Source organism: Alosa alosa, chromosome 16, assembly GCF_017589495.1.
Source record: "Alosa alosa isolate M-15738 ecotype Scorff River chromosome 16, AALO_Geno_1.1, whole genome shotgun sequence".
Taxonomy (NCBI): Eukaryota; Metazoa; Chordata; class Actinopteri; order Clupeiformes; family Clupeidae; genus Alosa; species Alosa alosa.
Genome location: NC_063204.1, coordinates 21,790,271 through 21,815,660, shown reverse-complemented (window position 1 = coordinate 21,815,660; position 25,390 = coordinate 21,790,271). Strand labels below are relative to the sequence as shown.

Genomic DNA, 25,390 nt, shown 5'->3' with positions numbered 1-25,390 from the left:
ACTTTGTAGTTTACTTTGTTTTTCTGTTATTTTTGTCCAGTATGTGAGATATTTTTCTTTCTGGGTGTTGATAATTTGGTTGGTATTTATTCTTTCAAGAGGTGTCCCTCCCCAAATATCCTCAGTGTCCTGAGGCTGAATAGTGATGTTAGTTCCATTGGTTGTTTCTTGCTGGAGCCTATGGACCAACTGGATGAGGGGACTCTTTTCTATGTTCAATCCTTGGCTCTTTAAGGCTTTGAAGTGATTGCCAGAATTTGATGGCTCTCTTTTCCATTTTTAGGAGGGGGAACTGGCCGAGTTCTGCCCTGCATGCATTAGTTGGTGTTTGTTTCTGCATTTTTAGAATGTTCCTGCAGAATTCTGCATGGAGAGTTTCAATTGGATTTTTGTCCCATTTTTCAAAATCGTGGTTTGTTAGGGGACCCCACATTTCACTGCCATATAGAGCAATGGGCTGAATAACTGATTGGAATATTTTGAGCCAAATGCTGATTGGTATTTCAATATTAATAGATTTTTTTATGGCATAGAAAGCCCTTCGTGCTTTTTCTTTCAAACCACTCACAGCCAAGCTGAAGTTTCTGTTAGAACTGATTTTCAATCCAAGGTAACTATAATTTGTGACATGTTCTATTTTTAGTTTATCAAATGTGAAGTTGTGTTTGTTTCCCTGACAATTTGTTTTCTTTTGGAATGTTAATACTTTAGTTTTTTTGGTGTTAATAGCCAGTGCCCAAGTCTGGCAGAATTTTTGCAGTACATCTAGGTTCTGCTGCAGGCCCTCTGCTGTTGGAGATAGCAAAACCAGATCATCTGCAAATAAAAGAAATTTGATTTCGGAATCATGAAGGCTGAGGCCAGGTGCTTTTGATTTTTCTAGTTGGTTTGCCAATTCATTGATATAGATGTTGAAGAGAGTTGGTGAGAGTGGACAGCCTTGCCTCACGCCCCGCCCTTGAGTGAAGTAGCTGGTTTGCTTATTTTGCTTATTTTAATTGTGCATTTATTGTTCGAATACATTGTTTTTATTATGCTGTATGTTTTGCCTCCAATACCATTGTCAATTAGTTTCGAGAGTAGACCTTCATGCCAAATTAAATCGAAAGCTTTTTCAAAGTCTACAAAGCAGGCAAATACTTTTGATTTGTTTTGGTTCATATGTTTGTCAATTAGGGTTTGTAATGTGAAGATATGATCTGATGTTCTATAATTTGGTAGGAATCCAATTTGGCTTTTGCTTAGGACACTGTGCTCGATAAGGAAGTTCATGATTCTTTTGTTCATGATGCTGTAGAAAACCTTCCCCAGATTACTGCTTACACAGATGCCTCGGTAATTATTATGACCGCCGCTAGCGAAGCATCATCTACTTCCTGAATTTTTGGTCAACGATACCCGGGACACCAAACCACCGGGGCACATGAAATTTGGTGGGTATGTAGCCCCACTAGACTTTTACGGAAAAATGTTGTTTCGTCCCCGGGGGCCACTCCCCCCCGTGCTGGGCCCCCCGAACCGCAAAAAAAGCAGTTTTTCCTAAATAACTACCTTAACCGTGGCACTGAGGATGAAGAATCTTTTATGGTATGTTGGTCTCAAGGGCCCACATCAACCTGGGCCCAGATCCCCGAAAGCATCTTAAGCCTAAGAGCGTCGTAAAGTGCCTCTTACGAACGTCTTAAGATTTGCCGACTGTTTCCCGAAACCATCGTAGCTTAAGAGCTGTCATTGAAAACACTCATTAGATCTACGAGTGCTCCAGAGTACTCGTTACCGGCTAAGAGCGCTTTAACAGTACTTCTCACTGAGGTCACCAACAGGACATACAGAGGAATTACAACTTAGAATACATAATCCAACTTACGTTCCCATTCTTTATTGTGTTTACCTGTGATGAATCAGATTTTAGCGTGCAAAATAGCCTACATTTAATGGTCATAATAATGTGATGACAAAAATGCAATCAAGTTATTAAACGAGACGTTGCCAGAATAGTTTGACATTATCTTTGCTAAGTGAAGGCTATATTTTATTAGGCCTATGAGGTAAAAAGCAGAGAAAGCAACATGTGGTTTAGTCTATAGCCTACTGCATCAAAATCTAAGCCTACACATTTCCTCTCTTTCTTACTCGACTTCTTTCTTATCTTCAAACGTGTTCTTGACACTGCGAAAAATTATTGCATGGTTCAACAATCTAATCTTAAAATAATTACAATTATTTATGTCTCTGTGTGGTATATAACCTACTTGGAATGCTTACATGCAGATGTCAAAGTGTTTCTATTTTCGTATTGATGTGAATTAATGTGTAGATCCGAAGTTTAAATGGTAGGCCTATAGCTGTGACGTGCAGTCACCAAAGGAATTATCCGGAGTAAAATGCACTTTAGATCAATTTACGGATGATTGGGAGTACATACGTTGAGTTGACATCCAAATCATGTCATTCGGATGTGTTTTGAGAAAGTTCGATGTTACCGTTTTTTGGTCAAAGCTCGTTAGCGTGGAAGTGAGAAGGGCACCTCTTCTACAGTTCCAAACAACATTGCACTTACGTGGTAGTGAGTAGAGGGTCCCTAAAGCCAAATCGAAGTATCCCGAGGTCTTTATGTGGTCGGATAGAGAGTCCAGAATGAATTTCATCAAGCCAGTACCTTTCCGAAATGTTGCCATCTTTGCTGCCATCTTTGGGGAAAGTCCGTAGGAGTCGATTGCCAAGTGTGCTCTGGAAATTATTGATTTTCGTAGCCGTTTAAAAAAAAAAAAACATAGTCCAGTATTTCTTTTGAAATTGAAATGAAGTTGTATGGACTGGACTTTTTTTTTAAACGGTGACATAATTGTGAATTTCCAGAGCACACTTGGCAATCGACTCCTACGGACTTTCCCCTAAAGATGGACTGAGCGGCGGTCATATTTTGTACCGCTATGCGGTACATCTAGTTTGGGTCTAGTTTGTCTCCACTCTTAAATATGGGCGTTTAAATATGAGTCCTTTATTCCAAACGTCAGGGAAATAACCAACACTAAGAATAAAATTGAAGAGTTTTAATATCGCCATTTTGAGTCTGTGATCAGCATGTTTTAGCATTTCATTAAGAATTCCATCTGGTCCACTCGCTTTTTTTGGTTTTAGGGTGTGCAGTCTGTCTAGCAGTTCCTTTTCAGTGATAAGGTAATCTAGTTGGTTTTGGTATTTAGAAATTGTGTCTTCCATTTTGGTCAGTTTTTCGACTATTTGGATTTGTTCATGGGTCATATCTGTTTTGTTATACAGATTTTCAAAATAATCTTTCCATGTATTGCCATTTTGTATGGCTGGTTCTTCATGGGGCTTTTTGTTTAGCGAGTTCCAGTTGTCCCAGAAGGTATTCGTATTTAGTGATTCTTCAATTGTTTGTAGTTGGTTTTTAATATGATGTTCTTTTTTCTTTCTAAGTGTTTTTTTTGTATTGTTTGAGTTCCTCATAGTATTGAATGCGTAAATCGTCATTGTTTGGCTGTCTATGCTTTTGGTTTTTTATTTTTTTCCTCATCATAATGAATGTTGTCACAATGACATTAACAAGTTCATTAAGACTGTAAATATGTGGAAGAAAGTGATGTAGAGAGCTCTCTCTCTTTTGACATCATCCTTTGTTCACTCTCTCTCTCTCTCTCTCTCACTTATCCTTTCTTTCTCTCTTACTCTCCCTTTCTCATTCTCTCACATTATCTCTCCCTGTCTGCAAAACCTCCGATCTACTTTCTTTCTCTTTCTCCCAGTATCTCTCTCCTTCTCTCTCTCCACCTCTCTCTCCTCTCTCTCTCTCTCTCTCTCTCTCTCTCTCTCTCTCTCTCTCTCTGTGTCTGCATCCTTCATCCTATTATCTCACTAATTGAGTGGTTAAATGAATCAGAGAGAGCAGCCCTTGTTATGGCTCCGTACGTACAAGCTGGTGAATAATGGCTGCTCTTCCCGTGAGCTCGTCATCTGCGCCCTCTCCCTTCCCCCATCACGTGCATCTCAAACAAGAGACGCGGTCGGGAAATCCAGCCACTGATAAGGTTAGAGGTGGGGACTGATGGATCTAGGGGGGGATGGCTCGGGGGGGTTGGAGGGGGCTAACTGGTGGTGGGGGTGAAGATGGGCTACTGGCATAATACCTCGTTGTGGATTTATGTCACTCAAGAAATCCACTCGAATCTATAGCGTCTGCGGTGGCTAGATGGACATCGGGGATGGCATGTGAGAGAGCGAGCGACACAAGTGGGAGTTAAGTGGATGGACGGACGCCCTCCCTCATCCATCGCAAAACATCGATCAGATCTATCCGAGGCCTTAAATCCGATAGGAGAGGAAGAGGAGGGTGGGGGGGTAGGAAAATGAGATCACACGACGTGCACGTCTTGCAACAATTCCCACTCTTTTTTTCCACGCCGCCACGCGCTCGCGCAACAGTAATTCTCCCAGAATCCAATTAAGCAGGAGTTTTGAAGGGATTACGGCGTCAGTTAGGCCTGGGTGAGATTAAGAAGTTTACGCTGCGCTATCTTTCATCCTGCCGCCGCGTGGCAGGCGCTCCATTAAGACCCCTGATGGACAGAGAGGCTCGTTTGTGCGCTGTACTCATTCATGCTCCTCCACTCCCCCCAAATGTTGCACTGGATCTCAAAAAGGAAACATCAAATGGAGTGTGGTTAAACAAGCGAACAAGAGTCCGGATGTTTTTTGATGCGCAGCTTCTGAGGCTACCGTGGGTAACGCAGTGTCATAGTTTGGCATCAGTCACCTGCTGCCTGTGACCTGTATCTGTCAGGGAGAGAGAGAGAGAGAGAGACAGAAAAAATCAGATGCGTCTTTTTTTCCTCCACCTCAACCTTTCTCGTCCTTGAGAAGTCTGCAGGACAAACGTCATCTCCTATCTGTCGCTGACATCCTGGCGAACGGCGGGGGAGCCAAATTGGAGGAATTGGCTGTTTATTCGTCCTGCTGCCCGTGGTCTGTGTGCAGATCAGGAGGGGGTTGAAAGGACTGAGATGAGGCGAGGACTTGCCTGGCCGGGTTAACATCCTGCTCTGGAGGAATGTCTTGTCCCGACAAAATCGCCCTTCTTGGGTCTAATATAACTCATCGTCCCATTGGACATCCCGGTAAGACTGGTAATGGTGTAGGGAGGAGGAGGAGGGGGGCATGAATGGCGTAGAGGGCGTGCAGCTTTTCGATTTAACCCCTGTGCCCCTCGCTGTTCTTACATCCTGTCAGCGCCGCACGACGTCTCTACCCAGCGTGGCCGCACATCGTCGTCGGGGCCTCTGCGGGGGCAGGAAGGCGTTTTCGGTGCCCCCCCTCCTGCAGCCACATATGTCCCTATCTTTCCGGTGCCAAGCACCTGACGCATTCCCCCTGCGCACACCTTCTCGTCGTCACCACCTTCCTTGCGGCCACAGGAGCATTGCGCCAAGAGAGGTGAGGTGATTGCTTCCTCTGAGCCCAAAAGCTACATTTCCCCACAGAACCCCCGACCCAAAAAGAAAATCTCCCAAGGTTGCTAAAAATGGAAGCTGCTCTGTCAGCAGAACTGCGCCGCAATGTCGTTGACGAGCCGTACAAAAGGACAAGGCATCCAAGCACGGTTCCCCTCCATTGCTGCCTGTATACATGACAAATTAACAACGAGCACTGCAACCAGCTTTCATCAAATGTTTTAAAGGGCCTGACATTCCCATGATTGCATTCCATTTGACCAAACCCCTACTGTGTCAAACCCTAATCAGCCCTGGCCTGGAAAAGTTCTGTCTGCCTTTTCTGTTGGATCTTTGTGAAGTGGGCACATTTCCTTGTCTTTTTAAGACTCGATGACACAAGTCTATTTGTCATCCAGTTAGACTTTCATCATAACTAATCTGCCGACATGTTTACCCATAAACACTGATGACAGCCCCGGCGCGTTCAGCGACATGATGCATGGCCCTGAAAAAAACACGCCAGCCACACAATCAGCCCATCTGGTCGTGCCACTAAATCTTACTTTAGAGCAGACAGACTGAGAGAAAGAGTGTGTGTGTGTGTGTGTGTGTGTGAGAGAGAGAGAGAGAGAGAGAGAGCAAGACAGTCAGAGAAAGAGGGAGAGGAAGAGAGGAACAGCAAAGAAAAAAAAAGACAAGAATGGGAGAAAAAGGTTAAAGAAAGTGTGTTTGTGTGTGTTAGCGGAGAGAGAGAGATGAGAGACTGAGCGAGGAAGAGAGAGGACAGCATGATGTAGAGAAAGAGAGGATGAGTGAAAGAGAGGAGAAAGAAAGCATGTGTTTCAGAGAGAGGGAGAGAGAAAAAAACACAGTGAAGAAGATAGAGGACAAAGTTTATGTGTCAGAGTTGTGTTTCGTGTATCTACGGGGCATCAGAGTGTGAAGGGACACTGGACTCCCTTGTGACTCCCTGTGAAACAGCGTGTCTGCTGACCTTGCACAAGGCCATCCGAGAGAAAACAAAAGGAGGGATGGGAGGAGGAGAGCGAGAGAGAGAGAGAGAGAGAGAGAGAGAGAGAGAGAGAGAGAGAGAGAGAGAGAGAGAGAGAGAGGGTTGCAGCTTGAGAGCCAGACCTGAGGTTGGCATGGGTGGGTGGGTGGATGGGGGGGGGGGTGGGAGTTGTTGGGGTCTGATGGAAGATAAGGAGGAAAGGGGGAAAGGGAGAGGGAGAGTAAGAATTAAACATGACCTTGCCAAATCACAGAGGTGAAAGGATAACAAGAGCAGTGGAGTGCAGCATGACGCTCTCTCTTCACCCCCCCATCCCTCCCTCGCTCTCTCTCTCCTCCCATGAAATGATTCTTAATGGCATTTTCCTGTCTTTCAAGTGATCATGTGTCTGTCAGGCCCATCCTATCAGCTCTCTGAAGAGCCAGTATCTCAGTGAAACACCTTAACGTTAGCGCACCCAGCGACGTGCCCTCCACTGAGTGTAATACCATAGTAAGATTCTCCTGTTTGAAGATTTTAGAACAACCACTGTGTGTCTACATGAAAGACCCAGAGTATTTTGGAGTATCACCATGGAGTACCCCCCCACACACACACACACACACATGTGACGTTATTTATAAATGCACTATGAACATGGCTTGTGTCTGTAAAGACACAAGCCATGTTCATAGCCATGTTATATAATTCTGTAATATTTTTTATTTTATAGTGAAACAGTTCAAACTCATGTTTTATTTTAATGTGTTAATTTAATCTTGAATGTTGAAATCTGCTTGTTGTGTACACACTACTGTTCATTTGTCTTCTCAACACCTGATCACCAGCACCGCTGACAAAAACCATCTTAAAGGAAGGAGTTGTGATTATCTGTTTCAGAGTATGCTCTCTGAAAGCTTACCTCCAATCTGGGAGTTATCCCTTTTAATAGCGCGTGCTATTTGTCAAGAGTTGTCTGCAAACATGCATGCTCTGTTGTGAATATTGACTCAGCAGGGCACCCAACTCAATTACAATACGTTTAAACAGCTCTCCGTGGTAGAGGGGTGCAAAGGTTGGGTTCCTGCAGACTGTTTTTAATCTACCGGCTTGTTTCCATTCTGGCAGATTACAGAGGGAAATTGAGCTGGATTTTGGCTGGGGGTAGGTTTTATTTATTGCATTTATTGGACGGAGACGATTTGTATGCAAAGAGAGGGCGGTTGCGGAAGGCTTGCATTGATGGGGCTGGGTATGTTGTGTGAGCGACGTCACTGAGCGTGTGATGCATGACACACAGGGAGATGGGTGGGGAGGTGGGGGTTGGGGAACAAAAGCTCCTGGCGTCTGCAAGGCAATCAGCGAGGCTCATCAGAGATGTGTGAAACCCCCTCCACCACCACCTCCATCACCTCCCCAGCAACCAGCAGGGAGACCTCAAGGCCACTGCTCATGATCGATGCACAGCACACAGCAGACATCATACACATAAAGAGATCAGAAAACATGCAAAAACACACACTCTCTCTTTCATACATTCTGCACTCTTAAAGCAAACCTGGAAAATATAAACACCACATACACACATGCTCAGAGCCAACATTACATGTGCGCACACGCACGCGTGCACACACACACACACACACACACACACACACACACACACACACACACACACACACACACACACACACACACATAGCCATAGTGAAGATGAAAGACTGATTTGGAGGATCAATAAAGAGTATCTTATCTTTTGCGATGCACTCCTCATCCTTAACAGCATGCTCTCTACTCAAGAGCGTTGTCTTTGAAAGTGCCCTGTCTACTGACAGAAAATGGGCCCTGGTCAGAGACACAACAACACAGTAATTGGAAAACTAAAGTAAAACTATTTAAGTTAAGACTGAGCAAAGTAGATTTTTTTCTTAGTCTAGACACATTCCATGCATCTTAATTCTTCAACCCAGATGTTTTCAAAGCCTGAAAATGTAAATAATGCCATAAATCTGGAACAGAGAAATAATGTGCAGAGATTGGACTCAAAATACTGTTTGTTTTTCCCTCAAATTTTTGTTCCAGAGCTTTTAGTAATTTTTGGCAAAGGCCAACAAATAATGAGGTGATAGTACTCCCAGAATTACAAAATAAAACAGATCTTCAAAAGGGAACAGAAAAATCCCTCATCGAAAAAGGTAATCCTCAGCACCCAGAGTAAAGCGAAGCACGTCTGGATAAAAGAGGAAACAGAGGAAAATAAGTCCCATCAGAACATGGACCATGTTTAGGTTGTGCATGGATTAAGTCATCTTAAACTAGATTTTTTTCAAAAAAAAAAAAAAAAAACATCCAGCTGGACACAATTGCCTAAGCAAATCCCCTATAACAAGTGTTGTCTTCTAGCGAGTCTGAATGAGGTTGCCCATTTCATTTGGCTACAGTATCATTTAAAAACAAATGGAATTAGAGGTATTTTCTGCCCCTCCTCATTTTTGGTTTCTTTCTCTCCTCAGGTGTGCTCTCATCATTTTGAAAAACACTCAACTGCAATTAACATCTCATGTCGATACCTGTCTATGCCCAAATTCATTTCTTAATGTAATGGGATTTTTGTAGTGCATAACTTAATTAAATGCATCTGTAATTACATACCAGATTAAACTGATTTTTCCCCTCAACAAACAAGGGACTGTTCACAAACATCAGCAAATCTTGCAGTGGACAATTATTGAACCTTCTGATGGACACTGATGTGGGCTTTTCCTCTTTCAAAGTGCCTGTCAGAAAAGCCCTTATGTCGCCATCAGGGAGAGGTCAGCCATCGGGAAGTCACCATCCAACGCATGGGCTAACTGATTTTTCCCTCTTATCATTCCCGTTCAGCGAGGATTCTGGGAAGCCCTAATCCTTTAGGCATTGATTGCATGTTTGTCTGAGGGGGGGGTACCAGAAGTTCCCCAGAGGCACCTTTGGCCATTCTTTAGCCACCCTGCTGATTTCAATAGCATTATTCGCCCTTTTGCATATCAGTGTAGTGTGTGTTTGTGTGTGTGTGTGTGAGAGAGAGATAGAGAGAGAGAGAGAGAGAGAGAGAGAGAGACATTCATGAGATAAGAAGACCATGTACCTCATGGACACGGCTCATGATGAGCAGTCATAAATAGCTGTGGCTCTTGAAATACCTCTTTATCGTGTGGCCTGTTTAGGCTGGACACCACATCGTTACAGAAACACACTCCAGCGACCACCCTCTAACCCTCAACTTTGCCTTTGTCTGACACCCTGGAGCACTAGCCTGAATGAGATTAGAGACTAGAAAATGCTATCTGTTAATATGTCAAGTTCTTGAAGAAGCAGTATGTAGCTCCCTATCCCGTTTTCCTGCATTTGAGTCATACTGTACCTGCTAAAATTCAACCTGAAACTACTAATAAAATACAAAATTCAACCTGAAACTACTAAAAAAACACTCAAAACAGCTGTGAAAGAACATACATCACTAATTGCACATTGTCCCAGCCTCTCTGGCCTGCTCATGAAAGAAAATTATATATAAATAGATGGCACGCTCAAATCCGTGGAGGACTGGATTTGCAATTTCACTCCTCAGCTCATTTCCCACCTCTTGTGTGCACCTTGTTTGGCCCCAGCAGCTGTGGCGGGAAGTGGGTCAAACCTGTCCCCATGTGTGCTTCACTCTCTTTCACACTCTCTCTCTCTCACACACACACAGACACACGCATGTTCTCTTACACTTCCGCAAGTGCGGTGCAGTGCGGGGCCAGCCCATAGAAACGTCTCTCTCCCATATTAGCCTGTGACACGGTGTCAGAGTTATTATAGTGCTGTGACCTCCACATAACGTCGCCACAGATGTCAACAGAGAGATAGTGAGAGAGAGAGAGGAGAAAAGGAGAATCATAAGGGGTGTGTGCATTCTATAAATAAGAAGCCTTCTGCCAATGTACACACGTGTGCCCTAACACATGGGCATGCTGGAATTCTGACGCACTGGATGCCCACGTGTGCGCGTGCACATGTGTTTGAGACAGTGAAGGAGAGCAAGAGGTGACAGTGTGAAAGAAAGTTCAGAGAGAGAGGAAGATAAACATTGTATTTGCAGACAAAATACTGATTTATATCAAGCAGGCACAATTTTTCTATTATAAGTTATACCCTGAAAATCACTCTTTTTTGCACTTTGTTCCGAATGTAGAATCTAGGGCCTTATATAAAATCAATAGGAATGCAGTACAAACTTTTAATTTTCCTGCCATCCTACAAAGTTTAACGCAAGGGAGACATTTTCTAATCCCCAAATGCTTAGGTCATATTCAACTTAGCCCTTTAATCCTGAGCTTCAGACCTTCCTGTAAGGGACTATTTGGAGGGGGGGGGGTCTCTCCCAGCAAGGAGGATTCTCTCCCTTGCTGCTTTGCAAGGCCATTTCCTCTCAAATGAGCAGGTGTTCATTTCCTCGTGAATGACCCCTCTTTCTTTCTATCTAACAATTTAGTCTTTTAGAATGGACACTGAAGCGGCTCTTTCACACCGTCCCAATACAGTACCCGAGGCTCTTGACTAAGACCAACTCCTCAAGAATGAAACTCATTTTCTGTTCAAAATGACTTGAAGTCATGACTCGAAGTCATTTCTGCATTTATCCTTTGCCAGTGGAAAGGGAGCCATTTTGGTATGGGGGGAGAAAAAAAGAGGTGCTTTCAGAGGGGATTTAAACTTAGCGAGATTGGCAGAGCCGTCTCTGACTTGGCCGTGTGTCGGCAGCTTGACTAGTGGGGTCATTTTCGAAGCGGACAACCGGGTGTATGCATGACTGCACACATGAATAATCAGATTGAGTTAATGCTCTCCTCCACTCTCTGCTCTTTGGGTCACCACAGATCATTTCAGCTCTGCGCGCACACACACACACACACACACACACACACACACACACAGGAGCTTTTTTAAAATTAACACTGCAATGGAAATAAATAGGGCCAGTGAACTTTATCGTAATGATGAAAGATTTTTGTCCCCCAAAAAAGGTCATTGGATTTTGCGCAGCTTTTTCGCTGATCTACATGTATGCTATCCCCTCCTGACTGCTGTTTCAAGACTGCTGTTTTTTTATTACTCTGAGGGATTGTAGCAGACAGATCAACTGATGTTGTTCAGTTTGCCTTTAAAGGTTAAAAAACCTTCTGAGGAAGAGGTTGTGCTTATTGAACCGCAAAGATACTATCTGTGGTCTCAAGTCAGCTGTACATATCAGATTGACATTTACGGCAAACGCAGAAATTCAGTCACTTTCAGGAAATAACAGCATAAAAATCAATGGTCTTTCCCATGGCTGTGTATGAACTTTTATACTAAATCATCTCCATTTGTTTAAGAAAAATCCAGAAAGCAAACTTAAACAATATGTTTAATATTGGAAACATGAAAACTTCCATCAACATGATAAGTGGCAATGTCGCTAATGTCTTTCATGACCTTTGACCTTCTGCACATTGTGTGGTTGCAGGTTGCGATGCCTTGTGAAGCAGCTAGAGAGGGGCGAGGCATCGGTGGTGGACCTGAAGAAGAACCTGGAGTATGCCGCCACCGTGCTGGAGTCGGTCTACATCGAGGAGACGCGGTAAGGCTCTGTTCTGCTCTGCACTGCTCTGCCACTCTCCGCTGTGGCCATGGCACCAGCTAATTATGGCCAGCAATTAGGATCTCTGCCAACATCCCCCCAAAGGAAGCCTTCTTCTTGGTGCTCAGAGAGGCTAATGGACCAACCACTCAGTTTCTCTCTCTCTCTCTCTGCCTCTCTCTCTCTTTCTTTCTCTCACTCTCTTTGTTCTGTTTCTTCCTCTCTCCTTGCTATGCACATTTGATATGAAAAAGGAAGATGGAGGAAGTTGTCAGAAGAGTAATCACACGTTCGATAACAAAGGCTGAAGCAAATCTACCTCTCCAGCTTTCCTGGGAATTGTTTTCAGCGCTGATGCAAGATGAACAAGGAATGAGAGAATTATTGCATTTGTCTGACGTCGTTAGCTGACTGAGCGCCATTCAGAGTGCGTGTAATAAAGCTAATGCAATTATATTGCACTCACGCCTCATTCTGCTCAGACGGTGCTTCTCTTAGTGACGGCTGTTTTTGTTGTTTACCCCAAAGTAAACACAGACATACAGTCCTTGACCTGATGTGTCTAGGGCATATCCCTTAATAATAATAATAATAATAATAATAATAATAATAATAATAATAATGTATATAATACAGGGTAAACATTAGTCATGCGGGTCTACATGGTGAGGGTAAACAAATTACAATCAGGTATGTGATGAGGATGACAACATATTACATTTTATATATATAATAACATTTTCTTTCAAATGCCACTCCTAAACACTCACACACACGTGCACCTACAAGCAAATCAGAGTCATACTGATAAAGACTGGGCTTTCATCCTTAATGTTTTCTATGTTTTCTATGCTACACTTTCTTCAAGAGTTCAGCATCAGTAATGTTTCTCATCAAACACCACATCAACACAACATAAAACAGAAAGATGCACCTTAGCAGGAAGCCTATCTGAATCCATCCTCCCTGAACAACAATGACTGTCCAGTCCCACTACTGGATGTAAACCTGGCCAGCCTGACTCTCTGTCCCCCATCTCCGCAGGCGTCTGGTGGACACGGAGGATGAGCTCAGCGACATCCAGTCGGACTCTGTCCCGTCGGAGGTCCGTGACTGGCTGGCCGCCACCTTCACGCGGCAGATGGGGCTGATGCTCCGGCGGACAGAGGAGAAGCCGCGCTTTCGCAGCATCGTCCACGCAGTGCAGGCTGGGATATTTGTGGAAAGGTGCGTCAGTGGGCACATGCTATATGTGGCATCAGTAAATGTTGAGCCGCCACACAGTCCTTTGCTGCTCTTAACTGTTCTCTGTTGCACAATTAATCATTTGTGTACCTCGAGCTGAGAGTAATTATATCACAATTTGGGCAGGATTCATTATCTTCCAATGAGTAGATTTAGGAAGCAACACATTTTACATGAGTACTCCTTCTCTCTTAATGCATGGGTTGTTATTATTCTCACGAATAAATATCCTCTAATAGGTCAAAAGTAATCTTTCCCCCTCTGGCTGCATAAATCCATACAACATGGCCTCTTTCAGAGAACCCAGCAAATAGACACATCAAAGGGAAATAAGTAAAGTCCGTCTGATGAAGACCTTATAGCATCTGAGCAATCCCTTTGCCAGTGTCTTTACTGCTGTTTCCAGGGATGACCCTGAGTGCCCTTGAAATGTTAATTCCTAATGGCAATCTTCTGCAAATCAGAGGTCTATTCAGCATCCTCTTACACTGTGACATTCTGACTGCTGTATGTTATCTCTCCCCAACAGAATGTACCGACGGACGTCCAACATGGTAGGATTAAGCTATCCTCCCAGCGTGATCACCGTTCTCAAGGTATTAGAACCCTCGGCCATGGGCACAGGTTTGGGTGGGCAGTGGGGAGGAGGAGTGGGCACTGGGGAATGGGAATCAGTTTGAACCAACAGCGATAAAGAATACATCATCAAGAATACAAGGACACCCCATCCTTAACACCAGTCACAATGTAAACATGTGCCGTCGCTGTATGTATAGAAACTAATTGGATTGGATTGTGATGGACAGTGGCAAAAGCATGTTGGCGTTGTGCTTGTTGTGTGTCTGCCAGCTGGACATCTCAACGGAATGGTCCATGCCACGTGCAAGCACACAGCACATATGATGGCCCCACTGGGGACAGGCTGGCAAGCCGGCAAGCGAGTGTTTGGACCCATGAACAGAGCATCCGTTTTGGGGGGGGGGGGGTGGGTTTCATAGCATGAGGCCGGCATGCATTGGATTACTACAACATAGTGTTCAGCTTGAGATATGAGTCACAATATTATCATCTTATTACACGGCTCTTCATAATGCTGCAGAATGCTCCATTCACTTGAATGGGCCTTCCCAACGTTCGGTGGTCTGCTTATTCTCAATAACAGACCGTTGCTAAGTATAACAGACCACTGTCAAGGAAAATGGGCTTTGTGCTTCTATTTCCGTCTTTTCATTATCACTACTTAAGGACTGGAACTTTCAAAAAGTGAAAGTAGCGCGATTTGTGTTCTAAAGAATGTTTGTTCAGTGTGTGCTGTTGTCGAACTATTTGTTTCTCACCAAAAGCCACGATGAAACGGTAACAAATAGGCTATAGCCTAGTCTATGTAGGTTAAAGAGTCACATCGTGGGGAGTTTATTGTTTAGTTTTGGCAAGTAGCCGTGTAATAAGCGGGATAATGTATAGAACGCCGGTCATTATTGGGAAAATAAGTCCCTTCAGGGCAGAACAAGGTCCCTTCAGGCCGGTTCGCCCTGTCGGGACTTATTTTCCCAATAATGACCAGCGTTCTATACATTATCCCTTACTTATTTATAGCTCCATCTCAAGAGCCTTTTCTTCCACCAGCAGAAGAGCCACCACTCTGGGGCCAATCTTGACCCCCCCCTCCCCCCACTTGGAAATATGGCAAAAATTTGCCAAGTCACAGCAAAGTGCCCGTGTCCTTGAGGCAAGCAGGTCTGGATATTTCCCCCATGACTTTTCCCTGCAGAGCCATCCCATCTAGCCCTGTTGTGGTAATCTCCTGCATGGGGCTGGCTGATTCCCCCCGTGATGCATTCAGACGGCTCCAGGGGGCCCTCCTTCACGCCGCTCTATCTCTCTCTGTGCATGTCTGAGAGGGCAATCAAGAGCCTCCGTCACACTCACTTTCTCACTCTCTCTCTTTCTCTCTCTCTCTCTCTCTCTCTCTTTCTCTCGCTCTCTCTCTCGCTCTCTCATTGGCTGTCTCTTCGGCCCGGGGCATTTTGCACACGGGCGGCGACACGAGTGCTCAGACCCGTGTGTCCTCCGCTACGGAGCCTGGCTCCCTCAGCAAGCCCCTCAGGGCGCGGCAGCAGCAAGGCCCTCCACTCGCCCCGGCGACAGAGATGGAGGGATCAGGGAAAAAACTTCCAATTTAAAGACTTAAATCTTTAATGATGCTGTAATTCAAACGCAAGCCGTTCCTGACGCATCAAAACTATACGCAAGTGGAGAGGAATTTGGGAGTCGTTGGACAGGCAGTGAGGGTAAAGGAGGAAACAAGAGGAGGGGATGGAGAGAGGGAACGAGGGGAAGAGAGAATACAAAAAGAGTTATAGTTCCATAAATTGCCTGTGACTGTACAATGCTGACATTCAGCTCCCCCTGTATCACTGCTGTAGTCCATTTTATGAGCAGAGTGGCTGCAAGCAAAAGATTAAGCAACTGGCTACTCATTGCACACCAAGGCCTTTATTTCCTACTGCTCCCATCCTTTCAATCTTGTTCTCATCTTCCTGATGTTTTCTGTCTTTTCTTTCCCATTCCTGTTCACTCTGTTGTGTGTTGCGTTCTCAGTACTCTGATAGCTGAACAGTGAGCTATACAATTGGGGTTTATAGTGGGTACATTTCACTTAATCATTCTTGTTGTTTTGCTGAGAAAGAGAGAAATATTCTGTTTCATTCCACTCCCAGCACGTGGACACATGGACATTTGATGTGTTTGCTCTGAATGATGCAAGCGGAGACCATGCACTGAAATTCATCTTTTATGAGCTGCTCACAAGATACGACTTGATCAACCGCTTCAAGGTAAGCCGGCAAAAGGTTTTACCATCTCACTGTCATTACAAATAGCATAGCCTGCCCTGTTTAAAGAATGTGTATTAAAATGAGCTAAAGGGGGATCTTTGTTGACATGAGTCTGTTTCTGTTTCAAAGAGTATTTTTTTCTCCTTGCCATGTCATGCAAGCATGATGAGAAAACCACATGATTTGTTCTCAGATACCCATCTCTGCACTGGTATCCTTTGTGGAAGCTCTGGAGGTGGGCTACAGCAAGCACAAAAACCCCTACCACAATCTGATGCATGCAGCAGACGTGACGCAGACCGTCCACTTCTTCATGCTAAAGTCGGGCATTGTGGTGAGTCCTGGCGCCATGGCGCAAGAACCTCTGATCAAATCAATCCCAGGGCGAATGCGTGGGATCAAGTAGCCGATCTCTAAGCTAGCCTCTTACAAGGCAGTTGACCAACAAATGCCTAGGATAATTTGACCGAATGTAGGTTTTGACCAAATAGTTTTCTGAAACGTAACTGGCATTCTGGCCAATTATGGTCTTCTGTCCTGTAATTGTCCTTCAGTTAACGGAGAGGCTTCTAATTAAGATTTTCCAACAACATAAATTAGTATGAAATTACAATATGGCCATGATTGCATTTTTCTACATATAAACATTCAATATTTTGGTTTCCAAAGCCCAAGCATGATCCCCAGAGACTAATTCCAGCCAGCCTGTTTTTGGAGCTGATGTTTCAGGCTTGCTTCAGACCTTGTTAGATATTCACTTTTGCTTAGAGTGTTTTCATTGTTATCCAACGCAAGTGTGCGTATCAGTGATTCAAATCTGCATGGCTTCTATTTTTGACAGCCAGATGGTTGGGCCAATTAGAGCTCTCATTGACCCTAAGGCCAGTGCCACACTGCAAATCCCAGTGCACCTCCTAATGGTTCATGAAGATGTTTGTAGGAAGATTATTACCTTAGCTTTGCCTCTCTCAGATTTTCCAGCCAAGAGCCACCATGATATATTTAGTTAGTTAGACACAGCTGAGACCGAATTTTAAAAATATTGTACTGTACTTTATTTTATGTGCCTTAATAAACGTCAGTGTGTGTCTACTGGCAATAATTTGTGGTCGGTTAAACAGTGTTTGCTGTGCCTAAAACTGGATCTGGGTCTCAAATATGATTAATGAGAGTAGAATATTAAATTAATATAAATTAAATAAATAAAGTCATTAGTAATAATTTAATGGTCACTGGGATTGGGGTAATAAAAATTTGCATTCCAAGCTAGATGTACCATACATTTTGGCTACACTCTATTTACAACCAGAACAACCCAGACGCATTGGTCACATATAAGAACCAGACTGAAATTTTAAAGTTCTAAAAAAATGGCTCTACTTAGAAGAAAAATAGTTCTGATGAAGCGCGAGTAAACACTAAAATAGATGACAGAGGGCTCAAGATCAGTGTTTAAAAACAGGAAGAAGAGTCCACACAAACTATTGTAGTTAAAATGCTGAGGGGATAAACATGTTTCCAAAAGACTACGTTTCAAAAAGTTTTAAAAAGGTTGGTAGTAGGTCAGCATAAAATAATATAATACTAAATCACTTTGTAGTACTAAACATAAATGTATGTAAAGTAAAAGTAACTTGCATTTGTCAACATAGTTAAGCCTCCTATATGGAGTTGACCTGATTACAGCCTGTCACCCTCAGAATGGTCAACATCAGTGAGACAATGTAAAGTTCCAAATTAAGTCTCATGAAAATATTCTCCCCCTAAACTTTGCAAAATGCCTTCAACTTAAAATCTATATTTATAAGGAAAACCTGCTCTGTTATGGCGTAAGTAGGCTAGTGCTTAAGATAAGATAAGATAAGAAAAGATAAGATGAGCCTTTAATGTCTCTTAAGTAGAGAAATTTGTCTTGGGCAATCAAGAGAGTGTGGTTACACAAATTAGAAAAAAAACATACATTAACACAGAAGGTTAGCTAACACCAATGCACACAGAGACATATAAACATAGATATAGGCTAACTTAACATCCACACACACATAGCCAAACCTCCCACCCCACCCCACCCCCCCACACTCACACCCACCCACACTCGCACCCGCACACATACACACACAGCCAGCACCCCACCCACCACCACCACCCATACTCCTACAACCCAGTTAATCTCATCTGATCTCATCAGCCGCATCTATCTCTAGTCAGCACTATATACAGTATAGGCAGTAGATCAAAACAGAGAACCTGTCATATAAACAGAGACTTATTGATTGCAAGGTAATCTTCCAGCTCATAGAAATTGCATTGATGTCACTCAGAATGTGATGGTCATTAACCATCCATGTGATATGTTAGCATCAAATGGCTTTTGCAATGAAGAACAGGCCTTGAGGTAGACCCTGAGTGGGTGGGGTACAGGCTAAGAGAGACCCTGTGTTATGGAGCGTGGATGATTCAGGTGCCTTTGTAATGATAAGGAGCTGTACACGGTGCACATAAAGCTGTCCTCACTTGACTGTATGTCACTCGACTCTTCTTCATGGCGTCGATAAAACAAAGGAAAGCCTGGCATCATGACAGAATTTGTTATTTAGCCTAGCTCCCATACATTTTCCTATGCCTCAGCATAATAGTTTTTTTTTTTCATCCTCTCTTTAAAGTAGTTTTTGTTGTTTTCTTATTGAAGTCATGGCTCACAGGCTCATATTAATATTTATCCTGTTTCATACGTAAGCCCGCTATAAATAATTTTTCTGTGGAAAAAAGAAAGAAGAAAAGAAGAATCTGTGGCTCAAATGTGAATAGCTGCAGCTTGTGGCCGTGGCGATGTGGAAGTTGTAGTAGGGAGTCCTGAGCCGTTCAAATAATCACATCAAAGTCAGGAAAGGAGAGAGGTAGCAGAGGAAAATCCATTCCTCTTGCTAAGTCAATTCTGAGAGTACAAAGAATTCCCCAATGGGGTCTTAAAATGGATTGATCTAATGTGACGCTCGCAAATGTTTCAAAACGTATAGGCCTATTGGTTTGTACACTCTATTTAATAAGAGATATCAAATGTATAGATTTGCCCAATGTCTATTGTAAATAAATGTTTACTACCATACCATAAATATGTGACACACTACCTTGTCAATTGTTTTCTTTTTGCCATCTCTGCCTCAGCATTGGATGACGGAGTTGGAAATCTTTGCACTGATCTTCGCGGCGGCTGTGCATGATTACGAGCACACCGGAACCACTAACAACTTTCACATCCAGACCAGGTAATGGGCTGTGACAAGCATATGCTGTGTGGAGTGCTCCTAAACTCTTACAAACAAACAAACAAACAAACAAAAAACAAACAAACCACCTCCCTGATGCCTTCCTCTATTTATGGGTACTATGTTGATCTGAAGGCATCATCTTGTTTGTCTCTCCTTCCTCTCCTTCCCTTTTCTGCTTAATGTTATGCCTTTTCTTGACTTGTTTTCCAACATGGGTACAAATCAAATCAAAAAAGTAATCTAGTCAATCTTACCTTTACAGATTTCTGTACGCAGCTATCATGTAAAAGAGATTATTATAAAATTATATATATATATATAGATATATATTGTCCAGCAGTGCTTGTCCAGCAGGACATCCAAAACCAATGCATTTACAAATACATGCTTTCACACTAGAGGTGTTGCATGTGTATACCTGCATTTGGTAATTAGTTTAAAGAAACATGTTGAGGTTCCCTGTGTTTCTCCCTACTACCAACCTGTGTGCTGTTCCTATTTCCTCCATTTCAGACCTAGGGGTTTGGGAGACATCCAATTTTGAAGTAGGTCATCAGCCTCACCCTGGCTGCTCCTCTGAAACACACATTAACCTCTGCTCCAAGATTGGCATTAAACCCCAATTAGAGTGACAAGCGTTTGAATCGCGGTTAATTTCCATCATTTTCACCCATTTACCGCTAATTCTCTTGTTTGCTCAAATCATTTGGATCCGGCACCTGTCATATCTGCAGCTAGAAACTAATTACATAAGCTTTGGTTATGTGCTCTCAGGTCGGATATGGCAATCTTTTACAACGACCGCGCCGTGCAGGAGAACCACCACGTGAGCGCGGCCTACCGCCTCCTGCAGGACGACGATGAGATGAACATTCTGTACAACCTGTCCAAGGACGACTGGAGGTGAGCAGAGCAAGGAGCAGCCCAGAGAGACGCACTGTTGGTGTGCCAGTAAAAACGAACGTATCATCATTGTTATCCAGATGATGTAAAATGAACAGAGGTCCAAATGAAGTGAAAGTCATTAGTGATATTGGCTTCTGTGGCTTTATACCAAAGTCCCTCCACTCGGCGGCCATATTGCAAAGCTTTTTGGGAACTTATTGGGCATCTATTTCGGCAGAAATGCGCATGCGCAAGGCTTCTAGACACCAATCTTGCCCCAGTGGCGAGATCACAACACATGATTGGCATGATGTCTTCACAACACACCACATTATTGGCTCAATGTATTCACAACACAGCACATGATTGGCTCAATGTATTCACATGTCGATGTTTTGCCGCGGAAGGGTTGTGATATGTGTAGACAACTTGCCATTCTGGCGTTACAAACTAACCCCATACATTTCTATGGAGGATATGTGTCTCCTCATTAGAAAGTCTCTGTTTATACTGTATACTCTGTTACTGTTACCGCACGGGTAACCCAAAGTGAAATGCTGAGTAAACGCAGAGTAACCACAGCTTGTAACTACAGAAGGAAAAGGCTGCAGTGGCAAACTACATTCTGTCTGACTTTTTCTTTCCATTCTCCTCGGTGTGTAGGGAGTTGCGGGCCTTGGTGGTGGAGATGGTGCTGGCTACAGACATGTCCTGTCACTTCCAGCAGATCAAGGCCATGAAGAATTTCCTCCAGCAGCCCGAGGCGTGAGTACAGAACCCCCCCCCACCACCACCACCACCACCACCATCCCCCTCCCGTGCACTCCCCTGCGTCACGGCGACGGGAGGCCAAAAGGGAGGCGGCCTCTTTAGCAGCCCCCCTGCCGCTCAGCCCCGGAGGGAATAATATCTCCCATCACTTTACCACTGAGCTGCACAACAGCAATTATCTGGAACCCTTTTGGGGGACGGTGGGGGCTGATAATTCAGGTGCTAATGACCTGTGAAAAGAAAAAAATGTTTGTGACTGTGAAAACATTTTGTCCTACATTCGGTACAGGAGCAAGGCTGGGCGGTAGTAGGTGGGGATCTCAGCTCCTGGGGAAGCCACGGGGTGGGCTGACTTTTAGTTGACAAATTACACCCTTAGTTGCTTCACTGTATAATTACAGATTAGAGAATAATGACTGGAGAGTAATGTCCCCTTAGTTTTACAGACCTTAATCACTAACAGCAGTTTCCTTTTAGTGTTTTTAGCAGCCCAATACAAAAAAAGTCTTTGTTCTCCAGCATGTCTGTAATCAGCAGCATACAGTATAATGAAATGAGAGTGCTGGTTTTCTGGGATCGATGAGTGAGACTTGTTTCTGTTTGTGGGCAGGATTGACAAAACCAAGGCCTTATCGCTGCTGCTCCACACAGCAGACATCAGCCACCCAGCTAAGAACTGGGACCTGCATCACCGCTGGACCACCTCTCTGCTGGAGGAGTTCTTCCGACAGGTGAGCCCCTCTCCAGCCCTGGGTCAGGCAGGTAGGGTTGGAGCACAGGTGATTTGATGAACACCAGGTGTTTACTGTGCATTACCCAACCAACAGCTGAGATATAGATGGCATGTGCGTCATCTAATTGTTCACTTAAGTTCAAACTCTTTCACCATCACTATCTCAAGATCAAGATATTTTGACAAGATTAATAATGCAACTCACACTGCCAAGCCTTATCTTTGTGTCTTACATCCTGATATCCTGTTAAAGAGTCACAGTCCGTCACAGATAAAAAAGCAACATTATTTGCCATTTATTCTTGTGTAGAATCAAATATTCTGATGGATACTTATTCTACAGCTTATTATTAAAGTTATTAATCTAAATATGGAACTGCTGCCTGCTGTCCCAACTCCGACTGTGCAAGATGGGAAGTTTTTTTTTTTAATTCTCAGCAATGTTGTACAGTACTGTAGGTGGGAGATATCTCTTTGATTGAAACAAGCCAATTAATTCTTTGCTTAGTGGAGATGAAATTGCCTTCTGCAGTTTCACCATTTCCTCAAACTCTGTCTGTGTGAAAGGATGAGGGGGAAAAAAGAGAAGTTAAAACTTTGATTTATTGATGTGCAACCGTAATATCTAATCAGTTCATTTTCAGGTTCTGCAGCTACTAATCATATTAATAGAAAATGTCAGGGACGATGAATGAAACTGCAATGCAAATCACTTTCGCCGTGATTGCCTGTGTCTTTCTAATCAGCAAAAATTTCACACCTGGCCCGGTTGAAGGTCAATGGACTCTCCCAGCAGCGAGCGGTGCAATCAGACCACGTAACCTCATAAAACAAATTATAGCATGTTTGTCTGACACTCTGCTTATCCCACAGATTGCCACTTTATTTCCCCTTACTAAAAGATGAAGTGATAGACTCCCCATTATGGTTATTATTATTAAATGAGGAGGAGCAGCCCGGGACAAACGCAACCTCACTGCCCGCGTCCCCACTGCTCAATCCCAATGCGTAACAGCAGTGTTAAGTGTACTAGTGAGCATCAAGTTATGATGAATTACTCTACGGGAGTAGCAGTATTAAGTGTAGTGAGTGTCGAGTTATGGTGGAGTAGTCTATGGGAGTAGCAGTGTTGAAGGTCAGTGGAGCTGTGTGCGGAGCTGGGGGGATTTAAATAGCGGCTACTTTGGCCGGAGGAGGTCAGGTGCATTTGAAGGAGGAGAGGAGCTCTGAGTGCAGGCTTGGTGGATGAGCTGAGGCTTGAGTGCAGAGGGAGTCAGAGGGAGCTGAGGGAGGAGGGCTGAGGGGCTGAGGGAGGAGGGAGCTGAGGGGAGCAGAGGGGAGCTGAGGGCGGAGGGAGCTGAGGGGAGCTGAGGGAGCTGAGGGGGAGTGGAGGGAGCTGAGGGAGCTGAGGGAGGGAGCAGAGGGGAGGAGGGGAGCTGAGGAGGCGGAGGGCTGAGGGAGGGCAGAGAGGGAGCTGAGGGAGGGAGGGAGCTGAGGGAGCTGAGGGAGGAGGGAGCTGAGGGAGGGCAGAGGGGAGCTGGGGGGTGGAGGGAGCTGAGGGAGGAGCTGAGGGGAGCTGAGGGGAGCGGAGGGGAGCGGAGGGGAGCTGAGGGAGCTGAGGGGAGCGGAGCAGAGGGGAGCTGAGGAGGGAGGGGAGCTGAGGGCTGAGGGAGGAGGGCTGAGGGAGCTGAGGGAGGGAGCAGAGGGGAGCTGAGGGAGGAGGGAGCTGAGGGAGGGAGGGAGCTGAGGGAGGGAGGGAGCTGAGGGAGCAGAGGGGAGCTGAGGAGGGAGGGGAGCTGAGGGAGTTGAGGGAGCGGAGGGAGCTGAGGGGAGCGAGGGAGCTGAGGGAGGGGAGGGGAGCAGAGGGGAGCTGAGGGGAGCTGAGGGGAACGGAGGGGAGCTGAGGGAGGGAGGGGAGCTGAGGGGAGCTGAGGGAGCTGAGGGGAGCGGAGGGGAGCTGAGGGAGGGGAGCTGAGGGGAGCTGAGGGGAGCTGAGGGAGCTGAGGGGAGCGGAGGGGAGCTGAGGGGAGCGGAGCAGAGGGGAGCTGAGGGGAGTGGAGCTGAGGGGAGCTGAGGGGAGCTGACGGGAGGGGAGCGGAGGGGAGCTGAGGGGAGCTGAGGGAGATGGAGGCTGGCTATGGATCCTCATTACTGTCTCCGGACCACTAGAGGCATGTTTATCACGTTCAAAAGCAATAAAGGCAGGCATGCACCAATACACACACACACACGCACACACACACTCAGTACACACACAGTACATACAGAGATAAGCACAGACAGACACATATGTGTTCTCTTGTGCTTTCCATCTCTCTCTTTCTCTCTCTCTCTATTTCCCTCTCTCACACACATAACCACACCACACTGAGCAACTGTAAACCTTCTGTTCATACACAAATACAGCCACACAAGTCACAAATTATTAATGCAAATTGAATCGCTAAGTCTATTTTATCTATGCAGTGGCTATCATAGCAAGCAGCTAGCAAGCAAGAACACACATAAATGCTTGCACACAGACACACACACACACACACACACACACACACACACACACAGGGCATAGCACAAGATCTGGGCTACGCCAAACAGATCCTGATGGGCCCCCATGTTCCTCAACCCAAGTAAAATAAAATATATTCTAGACTTTTCTAGGGCGCCTTGAGACAATTTAAATTGTTTTGGCACTTTATGAATAAAATTGAATTCAATTGAAGCACACACACACACACATACACACAAACACAGACACATACTCTCTCTCTCTCACACACACACACACACCCTCACACACATTGAGTTCACTCTAAATTCTGTCTGTGCAGGGTGATAAAGAGTCGGAGCTCGGACTGGTCTTCTCACCGGCCTGTGACCCCAAGTCTACCATGGTGGCTCAGTCTCAAATCGGTAAGTCTCATCCTTCCACGCAGCCTCTGTGGACCCTCTCAATCTGCCCTGCCCTGGGGGAAAAATTAAAAAAAAAAAAAAAAAAAACATAGCGAGGATTAAGAAGAGTTTTGTGCACCAAGCTTCTCTTCCTGGTATCTACTTACACAGTAGGGATAGAGAAGTCATGAGTATTTGGGCGTGTAAGTATGTGTGTCTCTCTGTGTCTTTGACTGTGTGTGCTTACTTTGTATGTGTGTACATACTGAAGATACTTTGTATGCATTGCTGTGCATATGTTTACTAGAGTTGCTTGTGTGCCCATGTGTGTGTGTGTGTGTGTGTGTGTGTGTGGGTGTGTGTGTGTGTGTGTGTGTGTGTGTGTGTGTGTGTGTGTGTGTGTGTGTGTGTGTGTGTATGTGCTTTTGTGCGTGTCTCCCTTAAGGTTTTATCGATTTCATTGTGGAGCCGACCTTCACTGTGCTTACGGACATGACGGAGAAGATTGTGACACCGCTCATCGATGAGGCCTCGCGATCGGGTCTGGCAGGATTCCGCCGCTCCAGGTGAGTCGGCATGGATCACTGCTCGTTCTGTCTGTCAACCTCACCTCATCTTCATTCATCCCCATTCACCTCTCACTTTTTTTGCTCTCTATCTATCTATCTCTATCTAT

At 44.7% G+C, this 25,390-nt stretch overlaps 1 protein-coding gene across 1 annotated transcript in view; it reads left to right on the top strand.

Annotated features, from left to right (window-relative positions):
* Nucleotides 1-25,390, top strand: part of LOC125309144 (calcium/calmodulin-dependent 3',5'-cyclic nucleotide phosphodiesterase 1C-like) — a 59,972-nt gene that overhangs the window by 27,190 nt on the left and 7,392 nt on the right. Inside the window, exons 3-13 of the mRNA XM_048265875.1 lie at nt 11,972-12,085; nt 13,130-13,312; nt 13,860-13,926; nt 16,051-16,167; nt 16,361-16,501; nt 19,333-19,433; nt 20,211-20,339; nt 20,985-21,086; nt 21,703-21,823; nt 24,654-24,735; nt 25,160-25,280. Of these exons, the coding sequence (XP_048121832.1) occupies nt 11,972-12,085; nt 13,130-13,312; nt 13,860-13,926; nt 16,051-16,167; nt 16,361-16,501; nt 19,333-19,433; nt 20,211-20,339; nt 20,985-21,086; nt 21,703-21,823; nt 24,654-24,735; nt 25,160-25,280 (1,278 nt within the window). The remainder of the gene's footprint in view (nt 1-11,971; nt 12,086-13,129; nt 13,313-13,859; nt 13,927-16,050; nt 16,168-16,360; nt 16,502-19,332; nt 19,434-20,210; nt 20,340-20,984; nt 21,087-21,702; nt 21,824-24,653; nt 24,736-25,159; nt 25,281-25,390) is intronic.